General features: G+C 34.7%; 1 protein-coding gene across 3 annotated transcripts in view; it reads left to right on the forward strand.

Moving 5' to 3' along the window:
* LOC110022794 (DNA replication ATP-dependent helicase/nuclease DNA2) overlaps positions 1-22,222 on the forward strand; it is an 81,471-nt gene that overhangs the window by 26,148 nt on the left and 33,101 nt on the right. For all 3 annotated transcript variants that reach the window (XM_020721902.1, XM_020721903.1, XM_020721904.1), the window contains exons 12-17: positions 5,767-5,832; positions 9,295-9,450; positions 15,219-15,274; positions 15,372-15,432; positions 15,489-15,599; positions 15,673-15,729. In XM_020721902.1, the coding sequence (XP_020577561.1) occupies positions 5,767-5,832; positions 9,295-9,450; positions 15,219-15,274; positions 15,372-15,432; positions 15,489-15,599; positions 15,673-15,729 (507 nt within the window). The remainder of the gene's footprint in view (positions 1-5,766; positions 5,833-9,294; positions 9,451-15,218; positions 15,275-15,371; positions 15,433-15,488; positions 15,600-15,672; positions 15,730-22,222) is intronic.

A 22,222-nucleotide genomic window follows, 5' to 3' on the forward strand; every position in this document is an offset into this window, starting at 1 on the left:
CCAATTAGATGCTATTTTTCTTATAAGGAGAAAAAGGATAGCGGAGGACAATGATTGTGCTGGGAGTGTGAGCTTCTCTAGGAGTGACTCACGTAAGAGAAGTTGGGGTTAGGATTTTTGCATGATAAGATTGGAGTTAGCTTGATTTGGTTTAGCTGAGTGTGGTAGTTTGGTTTATTTTATAACTAGAATAAGATCCATGACATTCTAATATGACAAAATTATGAAATATTGATAGGTTCTTTCATCATTTTTCCCTTCCAATTTGATCTAATTTCGGGATATTATTTCCTTTTATCCAATTTTCTAATACTAAAGCAAAATTATAAAACATATATACTAACCTTAATTAAGAGCGTTCTTTTCTGATTGAGAGTGGCAAATAATTATATTGGTTTCCGCCTATGATAAATTTCAAATTGGATCTTAAAGTTTTCATAAAAGGGCAAAATCTATGGAATATTATCTTATTCAATATTAGTACTTTTTTTTTTTGCGAAAATAACGTGTAATCACTGAAATATAATAGTTCTAATTGAGTAGATTAGATTTACAAGGGCTTGTCATCTCTAAAATTTGGTCGTTCCATGCGTCAAATGGTAGCAGATTTAGGAGACCTGAGACAATGCTGGTTCCCCAAAAAGTTTTATATTAATTTTTTTAATATATTATAAGAGAGTTACCAAATTTTTGTGAAATTCTCTCCCGTCATAACTCCCGCATACTCTATTTTCCATCTTTCGGGCCCCCACAAAAATTCATTTAATATAATTTTTTAAATATATTATAAGGCATTTACAAAGATTTTGTGAAATTCTCTCGAGTCATTACTCATGCGCAGTCTTTTCTCCATCTTTCCTTCATTCCACTTACAAAAGCTTGAATCTTACCTTGGAATCTCACTATCCCTGCCTCATTCTACCCATCGACTTTTTAGCCGCGTACATGTAGAAGGAGAGCTCCTATGGAAAAAGAAATACATTTTCTAAGATCAAAACTCATTACCTTCATCAATTTTAATTTATGTTTTTTTATTTATCACCAATTCATTTTCAATAGAATATTTAAATTTATATATCATACATAATTAGCTTCATAATTATTTTATGAATCCAAATTATTGCTCCAACTTTAGTTTGCTCTTCTAGATTTATTAATTGTTGAAATTCAAAATAATGTAAAATAATATTATGGATATGAAAAGGGGTTATAAATAACTCTTGAATCCTATAATAATAGGAAATGAAAAATATAGCAACTAATATCTCCAATAAGTCAATTCATAATAATTATTTGGAAATAAAGCAAACAACATAAAATATAAAATAAAAAAGGAAATAACTTCAATTTAAGGAAATAAATTTAATTCTCATAATTGCTAACATGTATAAATTTTGTTATAATATAAATTCTAACACTCACTCAAGTTGAAACGTGGTTGAAATTCATGTTCAACTTGGATTTAAAAACATCAAACAATGTGCGAGAAATATTCTTTGTGAGGTGTAGAACTTGATGTCTTTATCCCTTCCTTGATAATGAACCCCTTGAGCATTTATTTAACTGCGGTTAGGGGTGTCAAAAATTGGCCCAAAAATCAACACGACTCGAACTTGACTCTAAAAAATACGTGTTAGGGTTAATCTAAATATTTCTTAACTCGGGTTCAGTTTCGAGAATTCAACCCGTTTATTATTCAGGTTGGGTTTTGTTTGATCTAATTTAATTCTCGTCATTTTTTGGTCAATCCTGAACCCGACCTGTTGACCTAAATTAACATCCCGAGTTGTCAACAATTGACCTGACACCCCCAACATAATTTGAACTCAACTCGAAAAATTCGAGATATGGTTGACCCTAATATTTTTCGCTTCAGGTTTGGGTCAGGGAATTCAACTCGTTTATTATTCAAGTCGAGCTCATATTGACTCGATTCATGTTACGTTTCAAGTTCGGGTCAGAGAATTCGACTCGTTTATTATTCAAGTCGTGCTCAGATTGACTTGATTCAATTTAGTTCATATTCGGGTCGGACCTGACTCCGATATGCCTATCCAAAATGATATCCCCAACTGTGATTTTTTTTATTGCAGTTTTTGTATTGTTTGTAGATATGCGGAAGACTTCTACAGGTAATACTGCATGGTTGTTTGCTGGGAAGGAAATAACTAAAAGGAAAACAACAGAGTATGCCCTACTGAAAAAGAAGAGAAAAGTTTCTAAGGTAGGCCTTGCTGCAAGAAAAGACTCCGAAGGTGGGCTTGTTGCAAGAAGAATACCGATGGAGGATCTGCTACTTGAAAAACTTCGGAGGAGGGCCTCGTACAGGAAAATGTTATGGAATAGGGTCTGATGCAGAAAAAGGCTGTGATTGAGGGCTTGCTACAGGTAGAATTCCGGTGGAAAACCTTCTGCTTGAAAAAGTCTGGAGGAGAGCCTGATACATGAAAAAAGGCTTGGAGGAGGGCATGATGTAGTAAAGACTCAAGAGAAGGGTTTGTTGCAGGAAGAATTTTGGAGGACCTACTGTAGGAAAACTTCTGGGGGTGGGCTTGATGCAAGAAATAGTTCCGGAGGTGGCTTGCTGCAGGAAAAGCTCCTGATGAAGATTTGTTGCCGGAAATATTCTGGAAGAGGGCTTGTTGCAGGAAAATGGAGGGATCAGTAGAACGTGGCTGTGTTGTAGAGCAATTGGCAAAGCTCATTTTTTATACAACAAAGAACATTGCTCCAATGTCAGACATAAGCTCTTTCGAATTGTTCTTGTGCTGGCCAATTTTCCAATAAATTGAGTCTAGCGCTGGAGCAGTGTCAAGGTCATACTTAGTCTTGCTAGATTTTAGCCCAATTTCCTCCAATATATTGGCCAATACTTTCATTCACAGATTTTGAATTGGCCATAATTGGTTTGTGCATATTCAATTGAGAAGTAATGATCAGATGCGCCAGGTAAGGGCTTGTTAAGTTCTCCAACCAATGCCTCATTTCACATGTGCGTTGGAGAAGATTTTTGTATCTTTAAAAAATTAATTTTTAGTTTTTCTTCTGTGGCAACATAATTTGTTTCCAGCTTCCATGTTTCTCGGTTGGCTCCATTGTTGATTTTCTTAACTCTTATATTTTTCTCAAAATATTCTATTCGCTTCTGAGAATTCTCTCTCAGTGGTCCAAAAAAATTGCTTGACCCCCTTTTTTCAGCAAAAGTAACTCGTCCAAGGATTCAATTCAATGCTTGGTTGGTGGATGGTACAAACAACTGTTCTTTCCGTGTTGGCATTGTTTCTCATCGTTCTCATGCGAATGACAGCTGCTTTTGCATCAAGACCTGATGTTGGTTCAACCATGTTGAGTGGCTGTGGAGGGCTTGTAGAGGATGGGAACTGCCGGTAGATGTTTCAGTTGCTTACAAGAATTTTTAACACCTGCAGGAAGGAAATCTGGATGCAGCGAAAATGCTGCAGAAAGATGCGTCTCCACTATGGAAGCCTGCAAGAAGGAAGGGATTTTCTGTCAACCGTAGGAGAAGATTTCAGCGGCTGAATAATCTGCAGGGTGTAGTTTTGTTGGCGGGAAAGGATTTATGAGGGAGAGCATGTTGCAGGAGGCCTTGCAGGGGATAAATCTGGCTGCAGGAAGGTTTTCGGCTGTCTCGTAGAGAGATTGAGTAGGTTGGAGGGAGGTCCGATGCTCGAACATCTGCTAGAGGGATATGTGGTCGGCGGCCTTAAGAAAATCTGCCAAAGTTCTCCAGTGGAGAAAACCTGCAATAGTTTTCCACAGGACAAAAAAACCAGCTGGGAGAAAATCTGTCGGGAAGGAAACTGTTGGGATGATCTCTAATGGAGAAAGAGTTGCTGGAAGGCAACCTGGTGGGAAGATCTCCACGGGAAAGATCTCCTCGGGACACAGAATTGTTGGAAAAAAATCAGCTGGAAGGAGATTTAGTCTACTGAAAGGGGCGGGCCAGCTACAAGAGTTTTCCTTCAGGTATTTTCACGAGGAGGTTGAGGGAAGCCACACTGCATATGCTAGGGGATCCACGACCCTGCAGGAAGTTCCCGAGATATTCTTTTATGCGCTTGCAGGAAGTTCTCAGGAGATGCTTTCATGGGAGATTCATTTTCACCTGAAAGCGGAATAGTGTGTGATTGCCGTCCACAGTTGTCGACTCCAGCAGCTGGTTCCTGCATCGAAGGCCTGTGGCCGAAGACTTTAGACAGGCTTGGGGCCATCTGGGAAGGGATTTGGTGTTCACGACTACTAGAGAAGAAGCAGAAGCTGTCGTTTCAAGCTGAAATCTCAGTTGCAATAGTCGAGGCAAGAGAAAAGCATCCCTCCCTTCCCGCAAGGTGGATGGCGGGAAGGGAGTCAGATGGCTCTGGAAGGAGGTTCGCAGATGGCAGGGAATTTGACTCCGATACCATATTGAAATTGAGAATAATGCGGAATAATATTATTGTATCGAAAGGGGTTATAAATAACTCATACATGAATCCTAGAATAGAAAAGACATGAAAAAGGAAAAAAAACAAGAAAGAAAAGATATAACACCTAATCTCTTCAATTAATCTATTCATAATAATTTTTTGGAGATAAAAGAAACAACATAAAACATAAAATAGGAAAGAAAATAACTCCAATATGTGGAAATTAATTTAATCTTCATAACTTCTACCATGAATAAATTATTTCCTAATATAATATCTAACATTAATTATAAAAAATTTTAATACAAAAAATAAAAAATAGAAATTAACATCACATTAGTGTAATTTCAATACTAATAAACCATGAATAATAATGATCAAACTTTCATCCTTATAAATTATTTTTTAATTGTTTTTACTGAATACTATGTTGATTTTTGTTATAGTGGTGAATTATCAATATAATTTTAATAAGAGAAAGGCTGGGGCAAATTGAATTTAGGTGCTGGGTGTCAATGACATAAGTTGGGAAGAATTGCTTGATAGTTTATGAAAAAAGTGGTTAGATATCTTCTTATATTTAAATAATTTTTTGTGGTTTGAAGTTAATTTTTACATATGTAAATTGTATATTTGCTATGGGGAATCATTTTAGGTGCTGGACTCCCAAAGATTTGTTTAATATTTTCATTAAATATTGTTGAGCCCTGATGAAAGAGGTTATGAGAATTTTTGTAAAATTTTTTTTGTGCCTCCACTTCAAAAAGTTTCTAGCTTCGCCACTGTATATTATTAGCAACTGATGATAAACCTTCAGTATTTTTTGTGAATAACAAGTTTTCAGGTTGCTATTATTAGTATCTGAGATCTTTCGTTGTTGCTTTTTTTTTTGTTCTTCAATATTTGGATTATTCACTTTACAATTGCTACATATGTGTTTTATTTCCTTTCTTGTAACTCGAGAAATAGTTGCAGATTGGTTGCATGGCATATTACTCTGTGCATCATTCCTAATTCTTTCTCCCACTTTAACATGACTCTTAACTTTTTATTGTCATGCAAAAATTGAAGATAATGCGATTTAATTAAGTTAAATTTTTAAAACGAAACGGAATCTTCTCTTTCCATGATTTTCTGAATTGGCATGAACAAAACTATGTATCAAAGAACGAAGATTAAAAAAAAAGTTTTAGAACCTGGTAACAGCATGAACACTTTTTTTATTCTTGTTGCAAGTTCAATGAACTCTGCTGTCTCACTGATCTTGGAACCGTCATTCCTTTTGCATCTTCATATTGCACCTGCACTCTGCTGATGATGTTTTTTTCATTGGCTTTAGGAAGGAGATAAGGCTGTTGTTGATTTTGGGCAAAATGAAGGACGCAAGGAAATTTCAATAATTGAGGTAGTGTTCTTACCATCAACTTATGTAGTTAAATGATGGTTCCTCATCCTTTTCATGTGGATTCAGAAAATAGATCATCCTGAACAACCTCAACTAAAATGAATGATAATTATTCTCTAATTAATTTCATGTTGTAAGCTGATCTGGTTCTCCAGCAGAGAGTCCAGTTTTGCTGCATCTGTTGAATTTCAAGGCAAAGACCTTGTAAATATATGACTTGATTTATTGTATAAAAGACATTTACTATCCATTCAATTATTTTATATTTGTTTTCTTGAGTAGCTTATCATTTTTCGTAATTTTAAGCACTTAGTTTTATTTTTTTCTAAAGGTGATTAAATTTAGTAACATTTTTGTATAAATCTCTTCTCAGAGAATGACGTGTTAAGAGTAAATGTGTTTAAGGATGAACATTTGTCGTTGTTTCTCTCTCTTGCTCTCCCTCTTTCTCTCCCTCTATCCCCCTTCATCCCTTTTCTCTTTGCTTATGAACGACAACTTTTCTTCGGTTTCTTTCTTCGAAACACCCAACCTAATTATGCTTTTTCTTGTGTGTAAGAAATTATGGGCATAAACGCTTTTAGAAGTCACTATTCTATTGCTGGTGAAAATTTTGACAGTAAACATTTGCTAGTGGCTACATGCTGAAACGTGTATCAATAAATTTATTTATTTATTTATTTTTTGTGTTGCCATGTTGTTATAGACCAACAACTTTATCATCTACTGGACCAGTATTGGCTAGTTTAATTGACCTACTCCTTTAAAATAATTGCTACATGTTTAGTTTGCTTATTTGAGCTTTGAACTTTCGCCACATACAATAATTATTTTTTTGCAATGCGGGAGTTTTGCTTTTTGCATTAATCAATCTCCTGTATTCTCTACTTGCTTTTAGCTGTCAGCATGATAGGCCGAATTATTTTAGATAAGGAACCATGAGGGCATTGTTAGATTGAGTCGAGACGAGGTCCCAACACGATTATTCCATTTACGAGTTGAACCCATAGAGGTCATTCTGAAAAACCCATGTGGTCTAAAATCGAATCAAGCCACACTTTTAGAGTATATATTTGGTAGTTCCTGGTTGTACATGAATGCCTGTATTGATGGTTTCATATCTATTTGTTTGGTTGGAATCAAGTTGCTTATGTAATTTATGGCTCTCAAGGGTCTTGGCCCTACCATAATTTTTTAGTATTGTTAAGGAGTTGATGACTCCCAAATGCTTCATATGATTGAGTGGGCTTTTGATGCATGATATTCAATGAGTTTTTATTTGTGGGATGGTTAATATTAGGAGTAGACCTAGATTCTTTTGTATTCCACCAACAACCAACATAATGGGTGATAATAGCAACAACCACTTCACCTCTCTAATGGAGCAAGCATCATTTATCTGATCAAGCCTCATATGTAGGATAATAACCAGATAAACGCATCCCAACCATGGCCATAAAGTTGCTTTATTCACTGTAACGAAACATATTCTCTGGTATAACTCTTTCATCGATATATACAAACTGTACTACAGTTCTAATGGTAGGATGAAATAAATGCTATATTCACTCACTATTCTCCTTATATATATATTTTTTTACTTTATTTTTTATTTCACCTATAACAAATGCTGAGAATTGCTTTGTAGCTTGTTTATGTTTCTCACACCTAGTATGTATTATAACTATTTTCATCCAGGGGCATATAATTGATTTATTTGGATGGATCAATTCACAAATTGGTCAAACCGAATGAAGTCAAAATTTAAAATCCAAAAATTGAGCCAACTGTACTTTTGCCAAAACTGATCTAAACTGAATTGAAATTTAATTCCACTTAAAAGATTCGGTTTTTGAGCTAACCAAAATTTATTATTGAGCCTAAATTTATTTAAAATCTACATTCTATTTGAAGAGGTTTTCCTCATCATCTCTTTGTCGCTTTAATATATTGCATGATCAACGAAATGGCAGACATGTCACAGGGATCTGGTAATAGTCTATCTAGTTCAGTGAATTAAGTTTTAAAAATTAATATTTTTTGTTTTTTGATTTACCTGGTTTAACAAAGATCAACATTAATAAAAATTGAAAACCTAAGATTAAAATTAAAAAAAAAAACCGAGTCAAATCTTATTTCAAAATTGAGCCAAATCAAATATGCGATTGGTTTGGTTCGGTGTTTTTCGGTTTTGATTAAGTAATGCTTACTCTGTTGCCACCAACTTTAGTCACTCAAGAGATGTACAAAGCTATATGACTATGCCCTTCAAATGTTTTGGAATACTGCCCTCATATCAAAACACTGAAAAAAACAGAGGCTATTTTTACTAGCTGTAATCTTTCAGTGTAATCGCCCTTTTGTCCATCTCTCTGTTGCTTTAAAGATTTTCGGTCAGCCTCATTCCCCCTCAGGTTTCCTTAAATGTATCCAGCATCTTTTATTTTTTTATTTTTTCAATTTCATTCAAATGCTACAAATATTAAACTGCACTTGGTGAATTTATTTTCTTCTTAAATCTCCATCCTATCAGTGGCGGTACAAACAGAATGTCACCTATCAGTCCATTGTTTTCTAATTTGCTTCTCAATTCCAATCAAATATCAAGCCTTGCATGATGTTTTACTATCAGAAGTACACACTTGTCTGGGTTTTTTAACACTGCGGGAACTTGGGGCTACATTTTGTGCGTAGCACCACCAATTGGGACCTTGTTAGTTTTTTTTTAAGTAATAAAGGGATTCTTCTGTTAATTTATTATTTTTGCTTTGCTTTTCACAGAGCACCCATGCTATAATTTTGATGTGTGGGCAATGTACAAAGAGAATCCCAAGTTGCACCACTCTTTGCTTTCTGACCATGGAGAACACACTCCTTGAATAGCTCTTCTATCTGTATGGGTGTGATAATAATGTATTTTGAACAACACAACCTAACATAAACTAAATCATTCGAATATTCTTGCTGCCACATTTCTCTGACTAGTTCCATCGACGTTTGCTAGCAAGCTGTCTTAAAGAAGTCCGGATAGGATTTGTAAGCATTGAGACCTTTGCTGGACAGACAAACCTTAAAACATATAGTTGTTCTGCTTCCGTTATTAACCATCCATTTTGTTCACTCTTAAATTGATATTTTTAAGTGTATTTATTGGACAGGTGTCATTCCTTATGTGACATAGATTGCTGGTTAATTAGTTGATTTTCTCTGAAGCGTTCTGGTATTTTTATTATGGAAAGCCAAATTGATAAGCTTGCATTTGATTAAGCGAAGCTGTATAATGTGATAGCAAGGAAGAGACCCATCACCATGCCAAACATTCTCTATTTCCGCGCATCCTTATTTATGTTACAATTAATTAGAGAATGTTCACTATTTTTCAAAGTACTTTTCCTTCTTTTTTTGAAACTTGATAATTCTGAGACTCTTCTCTGTGAATTTTTTTTTTTTGGAATTTTTTAGGTCATAGATATAGAAGAGATGGCATGGGCTCCAAAATATGGCTTGAAAGGGATTATCGACGCTTCTTTACGTGTTAAGAAGGGTGCGAGTATTGGTGATTCAACGGAAACAATTATTCCATTAGAGTTTAAAACTGGGAAGGGAACGACTGGTCAGGTATTAATAGAGTATCTAACTTTTTTAATTAGCTTTTATCTGCACCTGATTTATAAATTCCTTTACAACTCTTTTAGTGAGAATTGACTATACTATCTTTATGGGCACTTCTTAGATTTTGTCCCAGTTTGTGTTACTCATTCTGATTTTCTGCATGTTTTTTTTTTTCTACATTTTTATTTCTTTAGATTTTTTTTGACAGCTATGCCTTGAGATTTGCTAACTTTAAGATTACTGGTTTTGATTTTCAGATATTTTCTCTTAATTAGGCAGTAAACAACTTTTTGGATTACTTTGCTAAAATTTTACACCATTTGATTGCCCTTTAGTGATCAGCTTCAACATTTGGTAAATCATGTGTTTTCTACTTTAAAATTGCAAACACACTATAGCAATGTCCACACTTCTTTCGCTCAAGGTTTTACCCTTGATCATTATTTTTATTATTTACTTTACTCTCCTTTTAAAAATAAAAATGTGTTTTTGAAAATTTATGTATTTATAAGTAATCTGATATATGTTTATAAGCAATCTGATATATACTTATAAGCAATCTGACAGTTGTTTATAAGGAATCTGATATATGTTTATAAACAATATGATATATGCTAATACATGTATCAATGACTTTTTCTAAATGAACTAATAATAATGTTTTATATGTATTATCTTTATTATACTTTTACTTTGTATATTACATACATATCTGTTTCTGTGAGGATCATCGTCAACAAACCTAACACCCCTGGCCGATATTGTTCCGTTGGCTTCTGTCGGTACAACAGTTAGCAATCTTTACATTGCTACCTTCTAGGGTGGAAAGACTCTCACCTTCCCCTGACTAATATTATCCCATCGGTACAGTGGTTAGTAATGTAAGCATTACATTTCTCTGGGGAGGTAAGCTCTTGCTTCCTTGTCGCTGACCGATATTATCCCGTTAGCACAAAGATTAGTAATCTAATCATCACAATTATTTGGGGTAGTAAAAAACTCTACACTTTCGGGTACACCAGCATACTCTACCTGTGTCATTAGTGGGTGAAATCCTCCACTAAATATGCACATGCAAGCATTTACATATAAGTTATTTCATTCTTCATACATACATTATTTTGAGACATTTTTATGCATATACTAATATGCATTTTTATTCAACTGTACAACTATTCATCAGACACATCTTTCATATCATTCATATATCTATCTGATGCATATTACTTACTTATATCATGCATATCGCTCCTACATGCCTATCTTATATGTCTATCTTACATATAATGTCTATCTAAATATTATTCATTTTAAACATATCTTTTTCTATTATGCTTATCATGCATATCTTTTTTAATCTAGAATATAAATGATCTGATTATACTAGGACATATATTAAGTCAAACATTTAATCTGAAATAAAAAAAATTACTGAAGTTTTGAAATGTAATTACTCACCTCTGTTGCCATACTAAACTCTTAATCTTCGATATCTAGTTGGAGGTTGCTACGACTTTTAAATTGAAATAAATAACCTATAAAATATAATATTTAAATTTTTTAGATTTAAACAATTTCTATTAATCAAATTAATTTTCTTAATTTAGGATTAATTTACTTGAAATTTACAAAGTTGCTTTACATTGAAAGTTCATAGTCTCTTCTCTAGCCTGCTGCCCCGTTAAGCAACCTAGAATATTCAATTAAGTTCAGATTTAAAGTTTAATAGTTAGATTTAATTTTTTTATATTTAAGTTCAGATTCATGAAACTATTTTTTAAATTGATTTTTTTTTCAAGTTTAATAGTTAGATTTAATTTTTTATGAATTGAAATATAATTACCTTAATAATAAATTTAATTAATTATAAAGTTGTTTGCATTAGAAAGAAACTATGTATGCTAAATTTTTAAATGCTAACATATGGAATTAATAATATCAACATTAAATTAAATTCTTTTTAACAGTTTTAAAGCTTCTTTTAAGGAGCCAACATCTTTGTCTCTAAAAAGTGCCCTTTTACTTATTGAAGGCATTTTCTCTGTATTTGAACATCTTCTGGCTTTGTTACGCTTCTTTTTAACTCCAAAAAAAATTTCAGGCAAGAAGCCTCTCGTCTTTGGTAACTTTTTCCTAATATTTTCTTGCCCTAGGCTACTCTCTTCAAATGCTATGCTATATTATAATCGCTTGTCAGAATCATTAATGATCTTTGTTAGGGTATATGGGTTTATCTTATGTAGATGTTTTTAGTTTAAATAGAGAAATATTGCACGCCTAGGATGCTAAGCATTTAATTTTTGGATTCCTTTTTTTTTTTTTTTTCAAAAATCGCACCCTTGTAATAAATTCTACATAGTCGCCAATGTTATTTTGTCTAAGTAAGCCATACTTCAGAGAGCCCTTTTATCGTTTCTCTACTCAATTGAAATGATACTAGCATGATTGAATCTGTCAGTGAACAATGTATCTAAAACTTCATGGGTATACTCTTCTACCTTTGTCTATTCTTTTCGAGTAAAAATCTTTAAAAGAAGGGGTGTTCCAAATCTAATATGCTCCAAAATACCTTCTTGGGGTTTGTTAATGAAGATTTGGTAATTCTTGATCATCCCGGTGAAAGAAAGCATTGGACTTTCAGTTATTTTTTTTAGAAATGATAATTAAAGCTGCACACAGCAAACTTGTAACCGTTGTCTCATTGCTTATCACTTGAGCATTTTAATTTTCTTTATTAAAATTTTCCATGAGTCTAAACTTTTTCTCTACTCCAAAAGTTTAGTTACGACATTCACAAGTCATGATGAATGGAGAAATTTTATGAGAGAGTAGAAGGATGTGTTTGAGAAAAAAATAACCCATGGAAGATTGTCAAGAAGCTTAAAGCAAGGAAATTTATATTATAAATGTTTTTTTTTTTACTTTGAAGATCATGATTGACTGCTCTTTTGATCGATGCAAAATATGTTTGGTTGCGACTTTTTATGCATATATGTGTTTGTGTGTGTGTGTGTGTAAATTTATGGTATAAGAAGATTGGAATTTAAAATAATGGAGAAAATGCTTAAAAGATAGAAAATTTATGTAATTTTAATAACTATGATATTAATATTTATCATTCAATATTAAGGTGATATCTTGGTATGATGTATTTAATTATTTTGGTTCTTCAATATAAAAGTTTGTATACAGATAATGTTATGGCTTTTAGAGATGAGGCTTGAATTGTTAAAGATTGAAGTGCTTTCGATGTTTTGTATGACAATAGTATATCATGGAGGCTTGTAGGTAAATTGATACCAGACTTTCACAATTTTCTTAAAGGGAAAACACATATTATTACTGAATTAAAATTTGAAATCACAACAAATAACAGTGGAAGTAAAAAATTATAACAAAACAGAAATACAACACCCGAAGAAGGGTTGATTCTAGGGTGTAGGGTTGTAATCGAGCTGAGCGTGAGCGAGCTCAAGATGGGCTCATGTTATGCTCGTTTGAAATTACTCGTGTTCAAAATCGGCTTGTGTTCGAAATTGGCTCGTGAACAGTGTGTTTGTGTTCAACCCAATTTAAATATTCTTGTTTGTGTTTGGCTTGAAATCTGCTCATTAAAATTAATTAAAAAAAATAGATGTAGGGTGTTTGATTCAAAAAATCATTAACTTCGTGCAATAGAAGGCTCATAATCACAACATCACAAGAGTTGTTATGATTTAAACTTAGATATAAATTTATATAATATATTAATATATAAATAATATGTATAATTTCTTTATCTCGAGCTGAAACGAGATGAACGCAAGTGATCAGAGAGTTGCTCGTTTTAGGATTGTTTATAGTTCAAACTTAAAAAATATGTTGTGTTCGACTCGTTTACTTAACGAACAAGCCGAACACGAGCTACTTAATGAGCGAAGCACGGGCTATGCGCGAACAACGAGCTTTTTTGACTGAACTACTAGGGTGGAGGCAGTGCCGACTAGGGGTTTGGACCTCCAGGGAGATGGTCGGGTGGGAGGGGGGTGGTCGTCTTGCTGGTTGTAAAGGGGGAGGCAGAGATGAGGGAATGTGGCGACAACAAAGGGGAGGTGGCGAGAAAGAAGAACAAATTTGGAGGTGTTTTTCAGGGTGGCAGCAATAAAAGAAAATAGGGGAATAACAAGTTTGCTGTTTTCTGGGGGCGACAGGAAGGGGAATGTGGTGAGGGTGAAAGGAGTCGATGTGGAAAAGGATGAGGAAGGTTATATGAATGATAAACATCACCAAGAGATCAAGTTATAGTCAAAGCATCACTTGTAATCCTAGGATACAACCCGTAAATGAAAAAGAGACGTCAATAGTTGTTCTAAAACAAAACGCCGTAAAGATTGAAAATCAATTCCTAATGCAACATATATTTGTCTTAAAACAAATGCCTAATTAGAAACTAGATAAATAGGCAAAAACTAAAAATGAATAATCAAAAGAAGGAAAGTTAAAAAAAAGGAAAGAAAATAAAAGTGAAATTGCCTAGGGTCGCTTCAGTTTGGGAGTCCCGTGATCGGCTCTCTGATATTGCAGGATCACATAAAGTGTGAAATACAAAGACTGCTCCCGCATTAAATTGCTGATTAGTTTGTTTTGTTGAATGAATTTAAGTTTTTTATTGTAAAAATTATTGATCTCTTATGCTGAGCTTGAAAAAATGAGAATGTTAAGATGACTGTGTGGAAAACTTTGGAATGGTGTATGAATGATGATTATATTGGAGGAGATCTAGAAGTGTCATCTATTAAAGATAATTCGGCAAAATAGAGGTGGGTTGAACCTACACAACAAATGTTTAAAGATGTGCTTGTAAAGCAAGTGGATAAAATGTCTACTAGAATCAGAAAAGAGAAGTGCTTGGTCTTATGATTACATGGATACAAGTAATTTAAAATGGTTTGCAGCAGTTTGTTTAATATTTTAGATGGCACTCAAATAGAATGAAAGAAAAATGTGCATTAATAAAGTTGATTTTGAATGACTGAGAAAATAAATAATGCGCTGAAAATGATAGAATAACTCTATTTATATTTTAATTAATTAATAAATTGAAATAAGATAAAATTAATAATATATAGTATGAATAATATATAAAATGATGCAATAACATATATAATATATACAATTATGGGTTGGGTGCATAGGGTGTGTGATTTTAATTGGAGGTGGAGGAAATTCATGGACTCTTCAGCTGTCCATGTTTTATGTTGAATGTTCACATGGTTTTTCTTTGTCACGCCCTTGTAACTGAATAGTTTCTCTAAAATCGTTAAGTTTTTGAATACACGAATAATTTATTACATGCATACCTAAATCTTGTTTCTTGTTTCGAGTGAATTACAACTTCTTATTACAAATTCAAGGCAGATCTCCATGAATAACAATAGTTGTAGCCAACCAGCTGTTTTATTATTCATTTCACTATCTATTTGAACCTCAAATGTTGACTTGGTTTGCACATTTTTTCTTAAATCTAATCCCGGGCATATTCATGCATGCATACAGACGTACTGTATGGTTGTAATTATAATAGAGTTGCAATTTGCTTTGTTTACCCCGTATGGTGGGATCCTTAATTGTGTCCAAGATAAAATGTTGCATAGCGTGCATGTTTCTCTTTCTGAGCGAGTTGCAACTTGTTTTATTTAAACACTAGATATTGTCTTCCATCATTAAATTTTCCCTTATTTATAGACTCCACCTTTCATATTGTTTTCTTAGCTAATGTGCTTCTGTTGTTGTAGACTGCTTTGGAACATTGCGCTCAAGTGATACTGTACACACTTCTGATGTCTGAGAGGTAAATTTTCTTTGGAGTTGAAGATAATACTGTGTACTAAATTGAGAAATGATTCACAACTATGTTACTGGTTATCCTAAGTAATTTTTCTTTATAGATACCTTCATAAGGATGTGGACTCTGGTCTTCTTTATTATCTTCATACAGATGAGACAAGGGTAAGCATTCTTTTTTGCATTTTGCAGTTTCTATGTTGCTGACCAAGTGTGTTTAGGGTATTAAAGTTCAACGATCTGACTTGGTTGGGTTAATTATGCGTCGTAATGAGCTTGCGTCAGATATTTTGAAGGCATCGACCACTCAAGTTCTGCCTCCAATGCTGAAGGTAATTTTTTGTACACTTATATTTTGACTTAATAAAGGACCACCAACTTGATTTTTTCCACTTATATGAACAGAATCCCACAGTGTGTAAAAACTGCCGTCATCTGAATTCATGTTCCATTTACCATAAGGTAATGTAATTTGTTATCTTTGTTATCATTTTTAATGGCTTTATTTACATTTTTTTAAAGCTGAAAACATCAAGTTTGCCCTTTGTAAAGGGGCCTATGATCCATAATGTAATGTCAGTTATTGTTCTCATTTAGTTGGCATAAACTACTTCTGATCCATTGAACTAAAAGCAAATGGGGTACTACTGTATATGAGAACTTTGCAGAGGTGAAGCTATGTGGACCTCATTTTGAGGTCATTATTCTTTTCCTTAGGAGCCTATGATCTAGCCATAGAACTTTCCTATTGACTATCTTAGAAAACTAGTATTGGAATCCATCACCTTAGAAATTCCAGCCACTTCTTATTTCTCTTGTGATGTCTCGCATTGATGATCTCAAAACCATCGTCGTTTGGTCGAGTGGTTAAGGATTATCATGTGTAGATTCAAGGAAAAGTTCCCAATAGGATCTCAAGCCGTAGGAAAACCTATTCAGGAATTGATCACACACACACACAAGATGCACAAAACTCTCTGAGTTGCGCAATGTCGGACTGAAATTGAGCTTAAATGATGGGTGAAAATGCAAACGTCTCCAGACAACCTCCAACAACAAAATGGACCGCGTCAACGCGTCCAGGACACCAATTTTAGCAAGAAAAGACACTCATATTGCCATAATTTCGCGCACGAGCAAATTGAACGAGAATCAATGAATTCATTAAAACTACCTCTGACGGCGAAACTGATCACGCCAATGTACTTAAAAAAGACATTCATTTTGCTATGATTAGACGCACGAATGGAAATATACAAATCAAATTTTTTATTTTTGAAATGTTATATATATATATATATATATATTATTAATTATAATAAAAAACCTATAATTCTAAACCCTATTTACTCGCTTTCCCACACACGTAACCCACTCGATTCCACGACGTTCGTCTCGCCCCCTCTCATGCCCTAAGATCTCGTGGCTCATCCACGCGGCGATCTCCCTCTCGCTCGACTCTTCTCCTTCCTCGCGTGGCCGCTCAACCTCTCGACTCTGCAATCGTGGGAGCTCGCCTAGCCGACCCTTCGTCTTCTCGAGGCTTTACTTTTTTCTCCTTTATGGTGACAATTCACTTCTGTTGTTTGATTCGACCACTTTAGAGTTGTTAGGTGGCTGTCCCCCTCACATCTCTGCCTATAAAAGGGCTTCTTAGGATGCTATTTTGGGTTATTGCATTTTTGATTGGACATCTCCTCAAGCTTCTCGTCACATCTTTTTTTTTTCTTTTTCTTTTGGAGAAGGCTCTGCTGGAATTCCTTCCTATATCTGGATAGCCTTTAATGTGTGGCTGGGAGTTTGAAGTGTTCGTTGGTTGCTGTTTCTTGAAGCTTTTAAAAGGAGGGTTTCTGTAGGAGGTGTATTTTTGAATCTGTCTTACAGTTTTGCTTTGAGTCTGCATTAAGAGGTGTTTCTCTTCCTTCCTCTAATCTGCACCATTTCGGATGACACCTAAAAATATTTCTTTTCTCTTCTAAACCATGTGAAAATAAGATTTAGACCCGTTTTAAGATCTAGTCATAGATACTTGATAGAATCAGTAAAAATGAAGCATAATATGTTTGCCTTCTCTTTTTCTGCTCGAAATACTTGGAGAAGTCATAGTTATGAGCTCTGAAATGATATTTACTCATCTAGAATTCATGCTGGAAATGAAATATTGATGCTTTTTATTATTGTTATTCCTTTTCAAGTAAATGCTAGACTTAGTTTCAATATTGGATAATATGTTGGTATTAGAGATCCGTTTATGCTTATTCGTTTTGTGTTATCTGTTACTATTTGAAACATATGTCGGGCATAATATTTTGAGACACAAAGCTTCATGTGATTTGACTTTTATGGCTGGAAGTGTTGTCTTTTTGTTTTCCTTATTTGGTGGGCTCGGTTTACTTGGGATGCTTTCTCTGTTTTTGGGCACTTTTGCTGGGTTTGGTTTGGCCTGAAGCTAGGCTCGGTTTAGTTGGAAATTATATTTTGTTTTGGCCCATTTGGTGGGCTCGGTTTTGGCTTCCTTTTGGATTAGATGTTAGCTAGAAAGTATATTTTGTTTTGACCTATTTGGTGGCTCGGTTTTGGCTTTCTTTTGGATTAGATGTTAGCTGGAAAGTATATTTTGTTTTGACTCATTTAATAGGCTTGGTTTTGGTTTCTTTTAGATTAAAAGCTAGATGGAAATTCTACTATGTTTTGCCCATTTGGTGGGCTCGATTTGGCCTGAGGTTTGAGCCCGGTTTTGCATGAGTTTTGGCTTGACATGCCCCTTTTGCTAAGTTCAGTTTATTTGTCATAATTCTTTCTGTTGCCCTATGCTGGTTTGGTTTGCCCATGTGACGGGCTCAGTTTGCCCATGTGCTGGACTTGGTTTGACTCTGTGCTAGTTTCGATTTTGGCTCTTTTGATTTGAGCTCATACTGGAAATGCTGATCTGTTTTTCCCATTTAGTGGGTGCGGTTTTGACTTAAACTGTATTCTTTACTTTAGCCTTTATATTGGGTTTAATTGGATTTGAGACAAGGAATTGATTTGGTTCAAAAGCTTATCTGCTGGCTCTCTTTTACTGGGTTTAGTTGGGCTGAAATTGTGTTTTATTTTTTTTCTTGTCCCACCTTGTTGGGCTCGGGTGTGCCTGTTGTGGTTCCCTATTGTGCCTGTTGCGGTTCCCTGTCTTGCCCCTTTGCTGGGCTCAGTTTGGTTGGAAGTTCTTCATATAACTTTGCTCTCGAGATTGTTATTGATAATCAAGTTTGTCGTACCAAAATTTATGATTTCAATAGATTTCAATATCTACTTCTATTTGAGAATGTTCAATTCACTATCATGTTTTGTTCAATAAAATGGCTTCAATCTAGATAGTTTATGGGAGTTTGTCCATTCACTCTCTTATGTATATCAAAGGGGCATAATAACAATGTTGTGGTGGTTTTCCCGTGTTGTCCTTACCTGAGAGCATTAACATGGTTCTCTTTTATTTTGTTTGGTTATTCCCTGCTTCCCCCTTTGTTGAGAAGCTGGTTTAGTGATTTTTGTCAGCTGCCTTTACTCGTGAGCATCCTAGCTGGTTTCCTTTTGTCTTGTTTGATCGTTCTCTGCTACCCCTGGCCGTGAGCCTTCTCCTGTAGCTCTTTTATGTTAAATATGTTTGATTTGGGGCTTGGCTTTCTTCTCGCTACCCCTGGCCGTGAGCCTTACTGTTGTGATTCCTTGGTTTGTGCCGTGGTTGGTTTGGGCTTAGCTTTCTTGTTTACTTTCCCTTGGCCGTGAGCTTTACCTTGTGATTTCGTTATATTGGAAATTGGAGGGTGGTGGTGTTGTGCTGCTCTCTTTATGGTCCCTGGCCGTGAGCTTGTTTTGGGGCTGGGCTGCTCTCTTTGTGGTTCCTGGCCGTGAGCTTGTTTTGGGGTTGGGCTGTTCTTTTTCTTGTCCCTACCCCTGGGATTATTTTGGGACTTGGCCGTCTCTCTTGACTGTCGCTCTCTGTTGCCCTTGGCCTTGAGCACTTATTTGGTTTTATTTGGATAATTTCGTGCTTATATGATATGGAAAGCTTTTGGTTGGAGTTGGAATTGGATGGCTTTAGTATCTCCAAGATTTTGGGAATTCCGAAAGTTGTCGTTAGTGGATTTGCTTAATTTGTGAAATTTGAAGTCTTCTACAGCTTTGTGTTGGAAAACATGAGATGATATAGATTGGATTTATAAAGAATTTAAAAGAAAACTTGTCAAATTATCATTCTTAAAGGAGCTTTAGAAGTTTGACATTAAAATTTGGATAACATAAATACCACACTTGGGTTCAGGCTTTGGTGTGTGAGTATATATAGGTGATGAAGTTGTTTATACAATTGTCACGTTGATTTGAGTCCGTTCCGACCGGTTCGAAACAAGATTTGGAAAGGATACGCCTTTTGGGTTGGTCCATCTATATATTTTGAGAAAATGATATTCTTTTTTTGGATTGATTCAATGACCTTGGGCCCTCATTTTTAGATCTTTTCGTTATAAGTTTTGAGGGTTGATCACCATTTGTCTTTTCAATTTTTTGGGAGGATCGGTTTCTCCTCTCTCTCATCCCCATTTTTCTTTTTTTTTCCTGCTTCTTGGTTCGGTTTTCGGTGCTTATGTTTGATACATAAGTGCCTATATATAGTCTTTTGCTATATATGAAACAATCAAGCAAGTTGCAAGTAGGTCGGTTTTGTTTTGTTAGGACGATGATTACAAAGATACACCGGTGGTAGAGCAGAATGATATTTCATCCAACGACATCAGGACTCAATCCATGTGGCTCGATGAACCGTAGGATGATAATGTCATTCATCGACACAGGACTAGCGGGGGCCCGTACTTTCTTAGGTTGTTGGCGGTCATACGCCCGACGACGTGATCTACTCGTGGATAACTATACTTTTCAAAACTGATAAAAACAAACATGATAAAAACATACTTTTTTTATAAAAATATTTCTGTGCTTATGTCTGAAATCCATGTGCATGCTAAAATATAAATTTTAAATGTGTTACAACTTGGTTGTCCACTTGTTGATTACCGATACCGGGCTAAGGAGTACTTTCCTAAATTATGTTTAGTAGGACACCCTTTTAGTTGAGTGACAGACTCTATACATCCGGGTGATCGATAGTAGCATTCGATGTCCTTCGAGTACAAATATATTATATTTGAGCCTAGCCCCGACCCGAGTGCTTGTGGTCCCCTCTTTTAGGATTTTTTGTATGTTTTATTAGAATTTTTGGGCAAAACACTCGTGGTCCCTTTTCCGGGATATTCCCGAGATTTTGATAATTTCCTTGGAATTGTAATTTGTAGATTTTCCCAAGTTTTCCGCCGTGAGTCATTTGTCAATTTTTGTTTAGTTTTCTGTCGTAGGTCATTTGTCGATTTTCTCGAGTTTTTCAGACAATGTTTTTTTTTTATACAGTGTATACTAACTCGCTTAAAAGAGCAGCAGACCTCTTAGATATACAAGTTTGATTTACATTACAACATTTTATTTCACATCATACTGTACTGTTCTTTCTCTTCTATGTCACACATTCTGTTGTTCTTTTCTTTTATATTGCATGTTTTATGTTCTTATACACACTATACCTTAGTATATGAAAACCTAATGATTACATGTATCCTTAAAACTAATATCAAACCCTAAAGTGCTACGACGAGGAGCTTGGTGCGAACATTGTGGGCAGCATGACGAGGACATACGGAGGAACCACTTCAAGATGGATCTGCAACATCAAAATAAATTCACATCACTAAGCGTTTTCCTTAGTTTAAATAACAACCCATAAGATTTTGAGGTAGTTTGCCTAACGCAATGTAAACCCTCATATATCACCTTTAGGCTTTTGCACTACCTTGTTGTGCAATTATAAGTCCTAACACTTTTAGGACTCCGAGGTTACCGTACGCTACAGTATAACGCTACAGTATAATTCCTCCTTTCTTTTTAGGTTATTTGCACGATCAGATTTCGTTCAAATATAAGTCATAAATTCTAAATAAATTGCAGGATTAAACATTGAATAACATCATTTTAAAGATATAAAGCCAAACAATAGGATAATTGAGAGGTCACCGGGTTCTTCCGGGATCTGTGCTATCCCCTACTCTTCATTCATTTGATTTCTTAAAAATAACTGTTCCTTTTTGGGCCATTCCCATTTGATTTTTTCATGTCCAACATTGGAAACCTAAATTTTGAAATCCGGAAGGCAGAACCACTGATCTTAATCGAGAGTTTTCTTAAGTGATCCCGATTATTTAAGATGTAATTAAATATAGGGGCTTGTCTCTATAGTGAACTTAGAACCCGGGTAAAATAAACCTTATCTAATCCTTATATTAGGTAAGGGAACTTGTTGGCCATACATAAAGGTTTTACAGACCAAACAGATGTCACAAACTTCTTAGTTTAGGTGGTTGAGTCTACTGTCAAGTGGTATGATTATCCTTCGGGATAGTGTATTATTTGTAGTATCGCGCTCAGCCGACCAAACTATTTAATATGTGAAACTCGTTTGGTCACAACTATTTTTAAAATCAAAATGTTACTTTCAAAAATCATATTTATATCAAAATTATTTTCATATTTTTCAAAAATAACAGCCGACAAGCTAATAGCTGAAACAATATTGGTTTTGGCTGGAGTTACCAAATATGAAATGTTTTTTGACACATTTACTATAATGCTATAATTTTGGCAAATGCATCTCTCTCCATTGCTAATGATTAAATTCTTTATGTGAGCTTCGGTGCAAGTATATTGTGTTGGGCTGCTCTATGGCATTGTTTTATCTTTGAGATCAAACTTTTTTCGATTATTACAAGGATATACATTTGCCAATATTAATTAAATGACTTTCTTCTCTCCTTTGGTTTTGGATCTAAGTGCAAAAAAAGTTGGGAACGGTTCCTAATTGGATTGCTTGATCATG

Source organism: Phalaenopsis equestris, unplaced genomic scaffold (assembly GCF_001263595.1).
Source record: "Phalaenopsis equestris unplaced genomic scaffold, ASM126359v1 Scaffold000202, whole genome shotgun sequence".
In the NCBI taxonomy this organism is placed as follows: domain Eukaryota; kingdom Viridiplantae; phylum Streptophyta; class Magnoliopsida; order Asparagales; family Orchidaceae; genus Phalaenopsis; species Phalaenopsis equestris.